The sequence below is a fragment of the Anticarsia gemmatalis genome, chromosome 22 (genome assembly GCF_050436995.1).
Source record: "Anticarsia gemmatalis isolate Benzon Research Colony breed Stoneville strain chromosome 22, ilAntGemm2 primary, whole genome shotgun sequence".
Lineage (NCBI taxonomy): Eukaryota > Metazoa > Arthropoda > Insecta > Lepidoptera > Erebidae > Anticarsia > Anticarsia gemmatalis.
This window is the reverse complement of record NC_134766.1, coordinates 4,124,332-4,140,407: the sequence shown is the minus strand read 5'-3', so window position 1 is coordinate 4,140,407 and position 16,076 is coordinate 4,124,332. Positions and strand designations below refer to the sequence as shown.

The 16,076-nt window shown below is 34.8% G+C and overlaps 4 protein-coding genes across 5 annotated transcripts in view; 2 read left to right on the top strand and 2 right to left on the bottom strand.

Annotated features, from left to right (window-relative positions):
• Window positions 1-228: 228 nt before the first annotated feature.
• Window positions 229-15,177, top strand: LOC142982922 (sister chromatid cohesion protein DCC1). Its single transcript, XM_076129657.1, has 5 exons — window positions 229-351; window positions 9,425-9,615; window positions 9,727-10,538; window positions 14,717-14,880; window positions 14,986-15,177. Exons 1-5 carry the CDS (start codon window positions 341-343, stop codon window positions 15,089-15,091), a joined length of 1,284 nt encoding a protein of 427 aa, XP_075985772.1. The 5' UTR covers window positions 229-340; the 3' UTR covers window positions 15,092-15,177.
• Window positions 464-4,904, top strand: LOC142982523 (protein DENND6A). The gene has a single exon (XM_076129045.1). The coding sequence runs from the start codon at window positions 643-645 to the stop codon at window positions 2,326-2,328; it is 1,686 nt and encodes a 561-aa protein (XP_075985160.1). The 5' UTR covers window positions 464-642; the 3' UTR covers window positions 2,329-4,904.
• Window positions 7,039-9,249, bottom strand: Tim23 (translocase of inner mitochondrial membrane 23). Its single transcript, XM_076129046.1, has 3 exons — window positions 8,923-9,249; window positions 8,244-8,351; window positions 7,039-8,027 (listed from the first exon to the last, which is right to left on the bottom strand). The coding sequence occupies exons 1-3, from the start codon at window positions 9,137-9,139 to the stop codon at window positions 7,768-7,770; spliced, it is 585 nt and encodes a 194-aa protein (XP_075985161.1). The 5' UTR covers window positions 9,140-9,249; the 3' UTR covers window positions 7,039-7,767.
• LOC142982921 (phosphoenolpyruvate carboxykinase [GTP]-like) overlaps window positions 15,169-16,076 on the bottom strand; it is a 41,248-nt gene continuing 40,340 nt past the window's right edge. For both annotated transcript variants that reach the window (XM_076129656.1, XM_076129655.1), the window contains one exon: window positions 15,169-15,805. In XM_076129656.1, coding sequence (XP_075985771.1) covers window positions 15,503-15,805 — 303 coding nt within the window. In that variant the 3' untranslated portion in view covers window positions 15,169-15,502. The remainder of the gene's footprint in view (window positions 15,806-16,076) is intronic.

Sequence of the window (16,076 nt, the reverse complement as noted above, 5' to 3'; positions counted from 1 at the left end):
TAATAAGAACATTTTGCCAGTAACTAGGTATAGTATGCTGGCTAAGAATTCAATTATTTGTATGTGATCAAATCTTCCAAATAATTTACTGCTCCTACTGATAACTTTGTATTTTTGTCAAATGATTTATGTGCTCGGAGATTTTCAATTTCTTGATTTTACTAATTTATTTTAAAAAATATTATCGTAGGTGAAACTAAACGTAATGTAGAAATTAAACCAACTTCTCTGCGTAAAACGAAATGTTACAAATATAGCTTGAAAAGGGAAATTGTTTTTTTGCCGATTTATAAAAAATACAGTGTATTTTACAAAGTGTTGTACTGATAAATTGAAAATAATGGATCCTGGGTAAGTGTGTGTAGTAATAAAATAACAGTTTATGTAATTTTTCATCGTAATTTCAACTTTAATGTTGGGAAAGTTTTGTTTTGGCGCCAGCGGCCATATTGTGCAAAACAGCTGTTGTATGGACGACTTCTGTGCGCTCCGTTGTTTTCGTCGTTTTTAATATTAAAAAAATGTGTATAAACTCGTTTCATCGTAATAAACAATGATAACATAGAGCTAAAGTCGTGTTAATCAATAAAAGTGAATAGATTTTTGCGTTTCGGGATGTGTTTCGGATAATTGCATTATACCATGGCTTGTGGATTGCAAAATTACGAGGACAGAGACGTGCCCGCGGCAGAACTCGAATTCCAAACGAAATGGAGCAGGTTTTCCGACTGGCTGCACTGCATTTGTGTGGTAACGTTCGATTTGGAGCTCGGACAGGCTATGGAGAGTGTGTACCCCCCTGATGTTAAACTGACTGATCAAGAAAAGTGTAATATTTGTTACTTAGCCTTCCCGGATTCTAACTCGGGATGTATGGGAGACACTCAGTTCCACGTGCGGCTGCGTTCAAGGGCGGGACTCACGCGTCAACAATTACTGTACAATGACGACAGTGTGCCGACCCTGCGTGCCGATTCCACGCACTACTGGGGCTTCGTGTACTTCCGACAAGTCAAGGACCCGTCCCTGCCGCGAGGCTATTTCCAGAAGAGTATAATCTTACTCACCAGACTACCATTCATTAACTTGTTTTATAAAGTTATTCAGTTGATAGCTCCTAAACATTTCGAGGAGGGAGAAAGGAGTCTAGAGGCGGCCTGTCACGATATAAACAGGTGGCCTTCACTAGACGCCGGTCAGAATGTTTTATTACCTGTGCTTGGTACAGTATTTCAATCATACATTCCTAATCAACAGACCGGAAAGATTACTCGGTCAGACATAGCAAAACAAGTGCATTCGCCCAATGTACCTCATATATTAGCATCAATACAGGATGTGAATGTTTTTGATGTATTATCAAGTGTTATTTCTCACCTGCATTTATTATGGGAACTAGTATTGACAGCCGAGCCCATTGTTGTAATGGCCAGCTCACCAACTGAATGCTCAGCGTTAGTTCAAGCACTGACATACCTCATACAGCCATTGCCATATGCAGCTGAATATAGACCATATTTCACAATTCATGACAGTGAATTCAAAGAGTTCACGAGGAAACAATTTAATCCACCTTGTGTGATACTGGGCGTGACCAATCCATTCTTTACAAAAACATTGCAACACTGGCCACACACTATCAAGTTGGGTGATTCAACTTCAATAAAAACAAAATTAAGGAAAGTTGGCAATATGAAGCTTTTAGACACAGCTCCAGGGGTATATACTCAATACAAGGCTTTTCTGGAAAAGGATAAGTCAATTATTAAGAAACTACACAATGGCATCAGGACAGACCGTCCATCTGAGGTTCAAACAGCAATGGTGAAGCGGCATTTACTTGAACTAACACAAAGTTTCATGATTCCTTTAGAAAGATACATGGCTTCTCTGATGCCTCTACAAAAGAACATATCACCGTTCAGAGCACCACCAGTGCCAAATCCTTTCAATCCAGAAGATTTCTTCGCTACTTTACAGCAATCTGGGCCTCAGTTGACAACAGGGATAAAAGGTGATTGGATTGGACTGTACAGGAACTTTTTCAGGACACCAAACTTTGGTGCATGGTTCCATGAAAGGCATAGTAACTTGACAAATAAACTGCATGCCCTACAACTAGAAGCATTAGCTGAGAGTGATCTGAAGAAGTGGTCTATTGGAAAGAAAGAAGTTGAAATTGTGGATATGGTTTTGAAACTGAGAGAAGTGTTGAAGAGTAATCCTCCTGTAGCAGATAACACGAGGACGTTGTTGGCGCGACGTTTGGAAGATCTCAACTGCGTATTACCGGAGGATATGAAGTCGATACTGAACGTAGCTACGTGACAGAAGCACTGCTGCGCCTCAAGCTTGCGAGGATGCAGCGATGACTGCAAAAATCAAATCAAGAAGTTAAGATATGGTCACTCTATCATTTGTATGTGAAATGTGTTAGTTTTACCCAATATGCAATAGTTTTTACGCATTAGCCGTCGATTGCGAAAAGCGTTGCAAATATCAATTAGTTATTTGATTGTTTACGACTCCATGTTATAACGTAGATTTTAATGTCGTTGTTTTTGCCGTTTCGTTCTGGTTTAGATCAATAATAGCGGGCAATTCATTGAAGATATTAGTCATTATTAAAATAGACCTCTTTCCGCAATATATTAAATTTTCCTTGTAGAGTTAGGGATACTAATTAATTAGTCGGGAATTAATTTTATTAAGTAATAAACAAGCGTGACCAAATTGTTTTGACGATGCTTCCATACACACATACTGATATTATAAAATAAGTTTAGTTATAATTATTATAGTATGTAGTTACAAATGTCCTGTATTAGGAATGACTGATCTGGGTTAATTTCGGGTTATTGCACATAATATTCTTGTTGGAAACGTCCAAGTTATTAAAGGGAAAACTGCGCGAATTCACATGATATTTCTTATGGTTTTTCAAATCGTTCTTGCCCTTTATTCGAAAGCAACTATTAGTCAAAATTGATGTACAAATATTTACTCCGACTATTTTATGTTTACTCTTATAATAGAAAGTTTTTAAATTGATAAAAAGGCTTAGACAAAATGTCAGTAAGCGCGAAAATATTTAGGTATAGTATCTCGTAAGGATATTTGCCGATTGCTTGAAGACGTTACGCGTTATCGGCAGTACAAATTAGACGAGAACGGGGAGGCGAGATCAAAAGGGGGAGATGCCATCGGCAAACTTAAACATACGCAACAGATTTGAGTTTAGTTCGACAATGCCTTATGCCCGCTTTCTGAGTACGTTTAGCGGTAGTTAATCTAGTATCTAATCTATAGCGTTTTTTATATGAGTTTAAACGCTATTGAATAGATAAACTGCCAGGTTATACAGGTACCTGTTGTACAAACTCAAATATCAAACAAGCGTAACCGTGACTAAAATATTCGATGTACAATAAACGGCCATAAATGCGCATAATAATTAAATTTTATGATTTTCAAAACCTCGCTCGCTACGCCCTGGTGGAGTGTGTCTGGGAGATAACGATATGATATTATGAAACTACGTCGATTATAATAATATAGGTGTTGTAAATAGCGTAGTGATAAAACTTATAGTTAATTTTATCTTGTAGGTCGACAGACATGTTTGTTAGATGTTATCTTACATTATAATCAATTTAAGATGTTCCTTAAGTGTGCGTTTCATTTGTATGGAGCGTTTAAAATTGCGATGGCTATAAAATGTCCAAAATTATCAAATCTAATGGGTTTTTACTATAATTTAATGCTGTAAATTAGTCAGGCTAATGTATGGACTGTTCAATAGTTTATGGGGAAACAATTTTGTTATTGTCTGATTTGAATCGGCCTGACATAGTTGAGTCATAGCACTTATGCGGGTGAATCAACTTTTAAGTTCTGTTTAATACAAATATATTTGATGCATCACCCGTTACGTTAGGTAATAGGGTAGTTGACTACCAGTCAAATCAGATACTCTTTATGGAATGTCAAAAACACATTTTAGTATTGAAATACGGTGTAGTGACGTCACTAAGTATCGTATTTTCCGTTGGTATCAAATGAGTGCTTAATAAAATGTTTCAGTCTGTAAAACTTAATTAACTACAATTTTTAAATAATACCTAAAATTTACATAGCCTCAGCATTTTAGATGAATCTTTTACGAGTACAAGTTTAATAATTTTTCGTTAACCCAGTCAACTACCCAATTTTAACCGTACCTCCCATGCGTAGCCGACAAATTGAGACAATCTGACGTCGATATTTTGTGTAACACCTGGCCACGCTGACCTTGTTAAAAAGAACATTAATATTTAAGCAATGCCATTACTGCATACAACCTAACTACTTAAAATTAAGTAATTAGTCCTCCTTTGTGTACTTTGCTAAGTATAGTATAAGTATGTGTTAAATATATTTTCGTAAACTATATTACTAAAATGTATATGTTTAGAATCTCTGTATGTCTGTCTGTGTATTGTAACTGGAGTTTTGCGTGTGTCAATGTTAAAATGGAGGCCATTGTTTATTAAAAATCGTGGGAACATATTCAGTTATCTGTTTTAGTCACGCTCTAATGAATTATTGAGATGCTTAGGAAGCGAATTGTTACGGCATTTCAGGCTGATTGGTTCGTGATATAGCTTTTTTAATGAAAGCTTGGGAACTTTGTAAGTCATTTTGTTATTTGGATGATCTCCTTATAAATGTGCGCAATATTACATACCAATATAAATAAAATGTATTGCCTTATTGGTCGCGTAATCACTATCAACTAAAATTAATGCAAGCATTGTCTACGGGTTATATTTTTAACAACAAGAATTACGTATTTCCCAACCTACTCTATTATAGTGCATGGTTAATGATCGATATTTGTCAGCTTTGCAGCGAGTGGCAACAAATAGAGTGGACTCGCGCTTATTGCACTTGAATTAATACACCGACGCCATTAACTAAATTAAATATTGACACACCCAGGCCACTTATCAATCGAACTCATATATTTATACAAAAGTCCATCCATTTGTATAAAGTACTTGTATTTATTTCATAACTGCTACTAACAACGGTTGTGTTGTTTTATAGTTAAGTAAAGAATAAGATAAATGGATTGTTATCGCTTAAAGGATTTTTTCTAACGTATTTTATCAAGACCTCAATCTTGTAAGAACAACGCTTGTAAGATGTGTCTATCAATTGTTATGCTATGCGATTGATCAATCGATGCCGACGTTCGTTGGGTTGAGAAGAATTCATTTGTTTACATTCTTTCGTTCTGAATAAACGTTTTGCTGCATTGAATGATGCACATAAGATAATGGCATTTTCAAGCCACCTACATAAGTGATAGCTGTTTTATGATAGTAGTCCTATGTTTTACGTTATCGGACATGTTTATTGAGGGCGCTTTGAACATTATCTACTATTTGATCAAACTAATAATACTAATGTAAAAACAAATACCTCTAATAAAACTTTAGTCGATTGTAGTACACGAAAGCTTGAGTGTTGTAGCGAAAAGTAGTATATTCCTTGCAAGAGCTAGATTTTGTTCCAGATCCCTTCATGCAGGATTAATTGGAGCAAATTGAGTGTCTTCCTCAATTTATTAATTATGTCGATCTCACGGTTAACTACCGTTTAATTACTACGATCTAACGAACGTTCCCGATTGATCATCTTATATTTACCCCCTGGATATTAGCTTTACAAATCAAAATGTTATGTAGATGCAAAAATATATGAACGAAATATTTCCCGGTAGTTTTCAACAATAAACTTGAGCTTATTGTATTCAATCAGGCCAATCTAAGACAACGACTTCAAGTCGTAAAACTAATATTGGCCAATCGCGTGATTGAATTTCTCAAACTACCCGGAAATAAAATTTAATATTTTTACGCTATTGAATTTAAACAATGTATGAAAATGTTTTCGCAAATATTTGTAAATAATTGGGTGCCAAAAGTTTTTGTTTTTATTGGACGCTAAGGCATTGTAATTTTATTTTTGTAAATACTGGCTTGCAGCTTTAGTAAGAACTCGAATACCTTGAACTTATGGGTAATTTAATGAGGAACGATCCATCTTTACACTGTCTAGTAAAGGCAATACAACTGGCAGTTGTCTCTTTAAAAATAAGTGAGGTCAAGTTCGCATGTCGTCGCGTAAGTGAACGAAAGATCCAAGGACATACCTTGAGATGAGAGAAACGCGTTCTTACTGCGGCTGTAACTAGTTATTTTAACTACATTGTTATACGGCCTGTTTGCTCAATGTGTGAGGGCGTAGTTTTGGCAGATAATGTCAAGGCCGGGTCGAGTTACTGTACTTACTAGATCACTGGGTAACCTGCTTCTGTGATTAACCTATTAGCTGCAAAATCTGCTGGAGTAGACTTATCTGTGTCCAATTTGTCACTTGATAGGGATAAAGATCTGCTATCAATATGTTGATAAATATTGTCAAGTAGTAGGACGTTTTATGAAGAAGTCTGTGAAATGGTATTTGTGTTTTATGTGCCTCGGTGTTCTTCGGTTCACTTGTTTAAAAGAATGTTTGTTTTTCTGTGTAAGGTAATGAGCCCTGAACAAACACCGGTTACTTTCGAATATGAACTTCGAATACTAATTAATAGAAAAGGTGTAGAAAGTAGACATAAGATGCTTATTTTCATCATTTATAGAGGTTTATTCTCACCGAAACATACATTGAATCGGTGGGAAAATCCCATCCGAAGTTTACCGCGGCGCATAACAAATCTGTACCAAATTACGATTCGTTTCACGCAAACTCGTACCGGCCTACGCTACTTTTACGAGCGCACATTTTCCGCGTAAATCTTGTATTCGCGCGGGAAAAAATGCGCGCGTAAAGTTTGCTAATATGACATTCTCTGTTTATGTGTATTTACGTCCTTTCTTTCGCAGTTTCCACTAGTTAAACATATCCCATCGTTTTCGCCACTTTGTAAATACAATATGTACAAAATGCACTGTGTATGTAACACAATGTATGGTAAATAAAATAAACATATTTTTCAAATAACTTGTTTTTATTAACGCTGCGTGCTCCTGATACGACAAGGCGGGTATAATGTTGTATGCAGGCGCGTGCTATCCATAAACCGTGTAGGAACAAAATGTACTAATATTTGAAGTATGGTTACATACAGCTTCAAGTTATTGAGTATATTTATTGGTAATGGTTTTCGTTAGACATTAGACTAATCTTATAAAACCTTATTACCCTATTGGCATAGTTCAAAAATGTCTAGTTTTATAATTCGTTATTATAACAGAATCTTCACTACTATACAAACAATAGTATAATATTATATCAGCAAGTGAGATGAAAAACCTTTCCTTTACAGTACCAATTTACTATGAATTAAATAACTTGCTCAAGTCAGACTACCCTCAAATCCCACCAACCCATTCAAAATTTTATTACATACAATTTATGACAATTCCGTCATATAATCCCACAAATTCCATCATAGCTTTTATTCCAGTACCTCATGGTACAATAATCAATATTATACATGTCTAATAAATATTTATACGGAAAGAAAGATACAACCGTGATAGAGACTAGTCAAGGCAAGCGAATAAATAACAAAGTTTATGGATAACAATATGCATTAAATCTAATAGTTGCAGGGTACATGGGCATAAATAAGTCCCCCTACACACTGAAGATCCTTTGGCGTTTTTCCATAACAAAAATCTAACATAACTCTATTTACAGCTATAGGCGGGTTGATCACAATCTATTATATTTCGCTTTGCTCCATATGTTGTCGTTGTCTGTAATGAGTGTGTAAACTCCAGCTAGGGTGAGGCCTACAGCGGCACCGAGGCCCATGGAACGAAGGCCAGATGTGCTCTTGTAAATAATGCCAGTGGTTGTGGCCGCTATGAAGGTGTTGCCCGTGTCTTCCTTGTCACGGAGCCATGTGACGCCGAGAGCGATGCAGGAGTAGAATGATGCAATGATGCCTAGGGTGCAGCCTGTGTTTGTTCCTGAAAGTTAGAGAATGGATTTTAGTATTGTGTAGACTGTGGAAATAAGTTGATCATTTGTTGAAAACAACACCTGTCTTGTTTAAAACCTAATATATGAATGCCATACAAAGATGATATAAATTCATGATAATATATATTATTGGGTTTGCAAATTGGAGTACTATTATGTGATATAGCAACTTAACTATAGTCAATATTCATTGATAAACTAACCTTGTTTCATTACATAGTTGATAACTTGTGTTCGTCGAACTTTGCCTGTCTGGCCTGCTAGTGTGGTTGCTCTTAAACCTTTGTATAAACCTGCCATACCCCCCAAGCCTGGAAACAGATACAAAATTCTATTATATATTATCTTAAAATACAACAAAAACTATACTGTTGTTAGATTTCTAACAACTAAGATCAAAAATAAATACATACAAGTGTTTGTTGCTTAGTTACATTCTAAATGTGTAATTTTATTAAATTAGAACCTCATTTCTTGTGATCCAATAAGACTACTTATTAGGTTCCTATGTATAATGCCAATATTTTAGAACCAATGTAGATATCATTTAATGAGTGAAGCTTTGTTTGTGATATAGGTAATTAAAATTGCATCTCAATAGATATCTAAGGTTGAAAGAATATATCTATTCGGTATTTAAAATACATAAGTGTTTAATTATTTGCATTTAAAATTTGGCTGGGTGCCCATTATTAGCACCTATGATTAATATTGTTTGATTACCAATAAGATTTGAATACATTGAAAAATTACTACATTTTTGACTAAGCATACTTCAAGTAATTGCGCATATATATTTCATACAGTATTTATTGTTACGCAGTGTTATGTAAAAATCATTAGCGGTTTAGAGGTTATATTAAAATTTCATCATCTTTTTACCTGATCCGGTCATAAAGGACATTCCGATAATGGGCAGAGCTACGTTTGACCTTCTGGCAGTCGATGCCATGTGGCTATCATCAGGGTACAAGAATTCAGGCTGCATTTTAGGTATGTAATGAGGATCGAAGTTCAAATATGGAGAAAGACCAGCTGACGCCTGATTAGGCTTCTCCTCATTCTTATTTATAGACAGTATATCACCAAAAAGAGACATTTTGGCTGTTTTATCACTATTTTCACTAATCTAAAAACTAAAACGTGATTCGAAAATCACGCAGCGGATTTACAGAAATCGAACTTTATCGAAATGCCAATGTCAAAACGGAGCATAGAGTAAAGAAAAAATATGATATTGTTGCCAGCGTAAATATTTACATTTAGAATAACTATTCAATATTGTGTAATTGGCGGCATTAGGCAGAATGCTAGGATCGCCACAAGCTAAACAAAAAAAAACTTTAATTAAAAATGTAGACTTAACTGTTAGTTTTTGTTACAGCGAAATGAGAACCCCGGAAGAAGTGAGGAAAATAATAAAAATTGCCAAGTTACATGAGTCAGAGTTGACCGAAGTTACACAAGTTCTGAGGTTCCCTGAACCAGAGAAGCACAATGATAACTTAAGGCTAATGTTATTAGATGATAATCTTTTAAAACAAATAGAAGCAGGGAACGAACTTATATTTAAAGGTGGGTAATTTAATTTTTAATTAAACACGTTTCAATCCAATTGAGAATGAAAACAATTTCGGATCTTATTTATTAGTTTCCATTTTTGATGCAATATTTTCTACCTTTTAGGAGATCCTGACGAAAACGTAGTACTATGCACAAGTAACAAAACTTACGATGTGAAAGAAGCAGAAACATCCAACAGCCTCATGTTAGTACCAGAGTTATTATTCGCGGCTTCAACAGGCCTCGATGAAACGATCAACAACAATTCTATGGAGTGCGACTCTGACACGTCTTTCGACAAATCTAACACAAGTCTGAACAAATCTACTGAATCTGATGAAGGAGCGAAACCGCCAAGGAAAATAGAACACAAAGATGTAGTCAATACATTTTTTACTTATTACGAACTGAAACCTTGCAAGCCTAGGTTATCTAAGCTACGTAAAATCCTAGAACCTACTATGTATCAAGGATTGGAGTTAGAATACGCAGTAGATAAGTCAAAATTGCTTACCTATGATGCGATTTTTGATCAAGTGCAAGCATCCAAAGCTGAGTTAAATGAGGAACTGGATAAAATCCAAGCGGTAGAAATCGATGGGTACTACCGGCTACTCGAATTCGATTACGAGTTTCGAGTTCTTTCTTACATGTTGGACCTTATAGATGAGAATTCGTGGTTACTGGATCGAATATCTAAGGAAACTACGCTAGACAGTCTAAAAGACTTGGTTCCACCTCCGATATTGGCCGCAATGTTTAAGTTTTACACTGTTCCATCTATTTTAGAAGACGGTGTTCAGTATTATGAATATAAACAGGATAAAGTGTGTAAGTTTTTAGCTAGGGTGCTGTTAAAGAGCGCTGGGAAATTTAATTTAGCGGAGTTTTTGCAAGCTTGGAGGGATTCTGTACCTGAAGGAATGGTTACTGATGTAAGTACCTATTTATTTATGAGCATCTTGAATTTTTAATTATTACTGCCAATTCTTTGATTCTTCTTGTAATAATAGGCAGTAAGCCATTCATTACGGATTTGAAAAATAAAATGCACGATTCTTTCAAATATCCGGAAAGTTATCCAGATGTGCTTGAGAGAAACTGAGTGTCCTAGCAATCGTAATCTATCTACTATACTTTTAAAAAATATGTGTTGCAATAATGTTACTTGTTAGAGTAAGATCCCAGAGCTGCCAGACCTACGTCATTTTAGCAAAGCTGAAACTTTGAGGATTGTTAGTATAAAGGGTCTGTTAAGAGGTATGCACATCCACTACCTTGAAAGCGGGGCCGTTTCTGAGGTAGCGCGGAGTGAAGGTGCGTAAAAAACGACCCAACCCACGTTATAGTAGCAAAGTTGGTTTTCAGATATGTTATTAATGATATTATGTAGAATTAAAATTGACTATTGCCAGACCGTTTCCCGGGGCCATTACTTCTGCCAGACGCCTTAAATGTTATAAAAAAATGAGGTCAACTACGTCATAGTAGCAAGCCTAAATTTTATATATGTTATTAAAGGTACAATTTTAAGACCCCCTGTATGCGGACAGACCATTCCGCAGGGCCCTTCGTCCCCTAGACGCCATTAAACTTTCCCTATGAGTGCGAGAGTAAGAGCATTATTCATACGCATAAATGAAAAACAATTGAATTAAAAAAATAAAAATTGAAAAATTATTGAATACTAACTGACCCGCGCATCTTTGCTTGCGTCACTTAAGAGAGATAGGTCAAAATGTTACATAAACGGGTTATGTAACATTTTTCACTGGTACTCTGCTCCTATTGGTCGTAGCGTGATGATATATAGCTTATAGCTTTTCTCAATAAATAGGCTATCCAACAGTAAAATATTTTTTTATTCGCACCAGTAGTTCCTGAGATTAGCGCGTTCACACAAACAAACAAACTTCTCAGCTTTATAAAATTAGTATAGATTTAAAGTACTTGGAATGTTTAGAAAGATAAGTAACATTATGTTGGGGATTTATTTTAAAAATAGATATGGCTTACACTATTCACAAAAATTATGAAAAAAAAATTGTAGTCATTCATCATCATCATCATTATCTGAGCTCTTACTTCCCTCATCAAATTGAATATTTAAATCATCTCCACCATCGTCTTCATTGTTATTTGAATTCTCTGTAAAAAAAATGTAGGTAATGATGTTGAAAACAGTTACAAGTAGGTATATTTAAATAATTTATAGTTAAAATAAAATACCTAATTCGTTTTCAAGTGATTCGCTTACGAAACTTGGCAATTGGTCACCATCAAACCACTTAAAATGATAATGGTTATCCTTTAGAACCCACCCTTTATTTGCTGGGCTTAAAATGCTAGGACGCTTTATATGAGCATTACTTCAGACACCCGCAATATAATTTGCTCGTCGAAATTGTTGAAGCAATTCAGATTTACAAGGAGGTAAATTACTTGCGTCGAATTTTTTAACATTTTGCCGGTGGAATTTCTCATTCACATCGCCGACTGTATACCTACGTGTTAATGAAAAGTTGTAGCCGTGCAGCATCTACATCAATTAATCCGGGAACATTATATAACTCGCAGATAAATTTTTGAATTACATCAAATATATTTTGTTCCTTCGCTTTATCAATAGATAACATTGGTCAACACGAATTTTGAGTCTGAGTTCTGTACCGTTGATTTTGATTACGTATACCTAACTAAGTAAAGAAATAATATTTTTATCTTATAAAGTTTGCTTTTGTAGCTTTTAGAACGAATTATAAATTTTAATGGAAAAGCTCTTTATTCACATTCAATTATAAATATATAAAAGTAAAAAAGTTATGATTTATGTATTTTTATTAATTAAAATGATGAAATAAGGCATTAAGAAACACAAAATACAAAAAGGATACAATTTTTTTTTTAGAAATGTATACTTTTGGTTTTTCTTGTGTGAAAATAGTAACTTAACGTATCAGTAGGCTCTCTCCATACTTGTGGTACTGCAAACTTCATCTTTTTTTTCTCTCCTCAGTACCAGGCTGAAAAAAATATTAATAACATTAATTAACGATGTACACATGTAATTTATATTTAAAAAAATATGTATATAGGCATATAAATGTTCATTTAATAAAAGGAGTATTTTCTTACCTTCTAAAGTGTTTTTGCAGTTATTACACAAGAAGTGAGGTGCCCATATTTTATCCTGATTTCGTACTGACATGTTAAAGTAAGCTTCATAGGCTTCACAAAGTCTCTTATTTGATGATAAACAAATTGTATTGGCTCTCACTTTAATAAATTAATCACAAATGTAGCAAAAAGAGTCCACGTCGATTTTACACTTTTTCGATGCCATTTTTAGACCCCGAGACGCAAAAAAATACGTTTTTCCTTAAGAACGCGCACGCGCATACTGCCATGATAGTCTGCTACCACTCACTTCACACCCCCAGCCCCGTTACCCCTGGTTTTGCATCATAAATGCAACGGCTCTTCAAAAAATCTGCCAAAACCCCATATATTTAGGTTTCATTATATATAGTACAAAAGCAAACTTAACTTACTATTAATGTTGTTCCTGTTTTCTTTTTGATTTATATTATTAGAAAATATTCATTAAAACACAGGCTCAAAAAAAAAAATTTTTTTTGTCGACTTGTGTAATTCAACTTCTCCGAATTGAACAAAAGCTTCTTGATATTCTGGCGATTTCTTTAAAATTTTAAATGGTCTGAGCTGAATTGATGTAGATGCTGCACGGCTACAACTTTTCATTAACACGTAGGTATACAGTCGGCGATGTGAATGAGAAATTCCACCGGCAAAATGTTAAAAAATTCGACGCAAGTAATTTACCTCCTTGTAAATCTGAATTGCTTCAACAATTTCGACGAGCAAATTATATTGCGGGTGTCTGAAGTAATGCTCATATAAAGCGTCCTAGCATTTTAAGCCCAGCAAATAAAGGGTGGGTTCTAAAGGATAACCATTATCATTTTAAGTGGTTTGATGGTGACCAATTGCCAAGTTTCGTAAGCGAATCACTTGAAAACGAATTAGGTATTTTATTTTAACTATAAATTATTTAAATATACCTACTTGTAACTGTTTTCAACATCATTACCTACATTTTTTTTACAGAGAATTCAAATAACAATGAAGACGATGGTGGAGATGATTTAAATATTCAATTTGATGAGGGAAGTAAGAGCTCAGATAATGATGATGATGATGAATGACTACAATTTTTTTTTCATAATTTTTGTGAATAGTGTAAGCCATATCTATTTTTAAAATAAATCCCCAAAATAATGTTACTTATTTACTAAACATTCCAAGTACTTTAAATCTATACTAATTTTATAAAGCTGAGAAGTTTGTTTGTTTGTGTGAACGCGCTAATCTCAGGAACTACTGGTGCGAATAAAAAAATATTTTACTGTTGGATAGCCTATTTATTGAGAAAAGCTATAAGCTATATATCATCACGCTACGACCAATAGGAGCAGAGTACCAGTGAAAAATGTTACATAACCCGTTTATGTAACATTTTGACCTATCTCTCTTAAGTGACGCAAGCAAAGATGCGCGGGTCAGTTAGTATTCAATAATTTTTCAATTTTTATTTTTTTAATTCAATTGTTTTTCATTTATGCGTATGAATAATGCTCTTACTCTCGCACTCATAGGGAAAGTTTAATGGCGTCTAGGGGACGAAGGGCCCTGCGGAATGGTCTGTCCGCATACAGGGGGTCTTAAAATTGTACCTTTAATAACATATATAAAATTTAGGCTTGCTACTATGACGTAGTTGACCTCATTTTTTTATAACATTTAAGGCGTCTGGCAGAAGTAATGGCCCCGGGAAACGGTCTGGCAATAGTCAATTTTAATTCTACATAATATCATTAATAACATATCTGAAAACCAACTTTGCTACTATAACGTGGGTTGGGTCGTTTTTTACGCACCTTCACTCCGCGCTACCTCAGAAACGGCCCCGCTTTCAAGGTAGTGGATGTGCATACCTCTTAACAGACCCTTTATACTAACAATCCTCAAAGTTTCAGCTTTGCTAAAATGACGTAGGTCTGGCAGCTCTGGGATCTTGGTCCATGTGTTTTAGGAATCACTTCTATCAGGAATAGCATTAATAGACAAATCAAGTACACCTCAAGTTGTATGGGGATTTGCTGAAAGCGATTTGCCTGAAGGCATCAATGAGCGTTTTAAAATATTGTTTCAAACTAAAGCGAAGTGGACTGTTGACCAGATTTCACCATACATTGAGTGAGTATTGCCTTGAAATACATCATAATTTTTGGTCTATGTTCAACATAACAACAAGTTAGTAATTTGTGAGAAAAATTGATCTAATATGCTTTATATTTTTAGATGTTATGCAACAGAGAAGTTAAACGTTAACGCTCTCTTGACCAAGTACGCCAGAGCTTCCACCCAAGACGGTGTCAGAGTATTTTCAGCGAAACACATGAAATAAAGTGCCATTTTGTATTAGAATTTTTGAAATAAGCAGAATCATGGAGGATGTTTTAAACTTTTGAATAAAATTCAAAGTTACTCATTAAATAATACGTTTTATTTTTAAAATTATCTAACATAAAAGTATGTATTCAATATCATATAAGTCATAAAATTTCATATTATAGTACATATTAATTATTATTTTACTTAAATAACACAGCCTTCTCGTTTTTCTTCGCTACATCATTAGAAGCCATCTTCAAGAACCTTCACTTTACAAATTCGAAATTGTACGATCAACGTTACAACAATTAAAATACATAATTAGGGAATGTTTTTTCGATAATAATAGAAAAAATATGTCAAATATTTTTTTTTACATTCCGATTCTTATAAATTATTACTTAAGACTAGACTTTGGTATAATTTAAGATTGTTGGACGTTCTTCCTGAGTTTGTTGAGTTCGTCCATCATTTCTTGCGGCAAGTCAGCACCAACTTCTTCTTTGAAGTACTTTTCGATGGCATCAGCTTCTTGCAGCCAGAAGTCCTTGGGAATACTGAAGAGAGTCTTCATGTCGACGGCTCCGAGGTTGTTCACGTTGAGGTCGCCTTCAGCCGGGACGTAGCCGAGGGGTGTTTCAGTGTGGCACTGCTCGTTGTCGCAACGACGTAGGATCCAGTCGAGGACACGGGAGTTTTCACCGAAACCGGGCCAGAGGAATTTACCCTGTTGAAGGAAATAAAGTTAATTAATTAAATAATTAATAAGACAGCACTTTTTTATGAGACAAGTCAGGTGGTGAGAAGTGATGTCCTAGATGTTGAAATAAATTAAGCAGCTAAATTTTTGACAAACTTCTATGTATTGAATGTAATACGTAACCGTACCATACGATGACAATGTAACGAACTGTGAATCTCTAATGAGGAAAGTCCAAAACTCTTCAAAAAGAGAAGTATAGTATAAGATTTCCATATTTTACATAAAATTATGGCAA

What these genes read in the sequence shown, in the direction of transcription:
- Tim23 (XM_076129046.1), bottom strand. Translation starts at nt 9,139, where the DNA reads ATGTCTCTTTTTGGTGATATACTGTCTATAAATAAGAATGAGGAGAAG. An exon ending in GTCCTTTATGACCGGATCAG is followed by an intron (nt 8,352 to 8,922) that starts GTAAAAAGATGA and finishes ATCTGTTTCCAG; the next exon opens with GCTTGGGGGGTATGGCAGGT. An exon ending in CAACTATGTAATGAAACAAG is followed by an intron (nt 8,028 to 8,243) that starts GTTAGTTTATCA and finishes TCTAACTTTCAG; the next exon opens with GAACAAACACAGGCTGCACC.
- LOC142982922 (XM_076129657.1), top strand. An exon ending in CTGAAGGAATGGTTACTGAT is followed by an intron (nt 10,539 to 14,716) that starts GTAAGTACCTAT and finishes CATGTGTTTTAG; the next exon opens with GAATCACTTCTATCAGGAAT. An exon ending in CAGATTTCACCATACATTGA is followed by an intron (nt 14,881 to 14,985) that starts GTGAGTATTGCC and finishes TTATATTTTTAG; the next exon opens with ATGTTATGCAACAGAGAAGT.
- LOC142982523 (XM_076129045.1), top strand. Translation starts at nt 643, where the DNA reads ATGGCTTGTGGATTGCAAAATTACGAGGACAGAGACGTGCCCGCGGCA.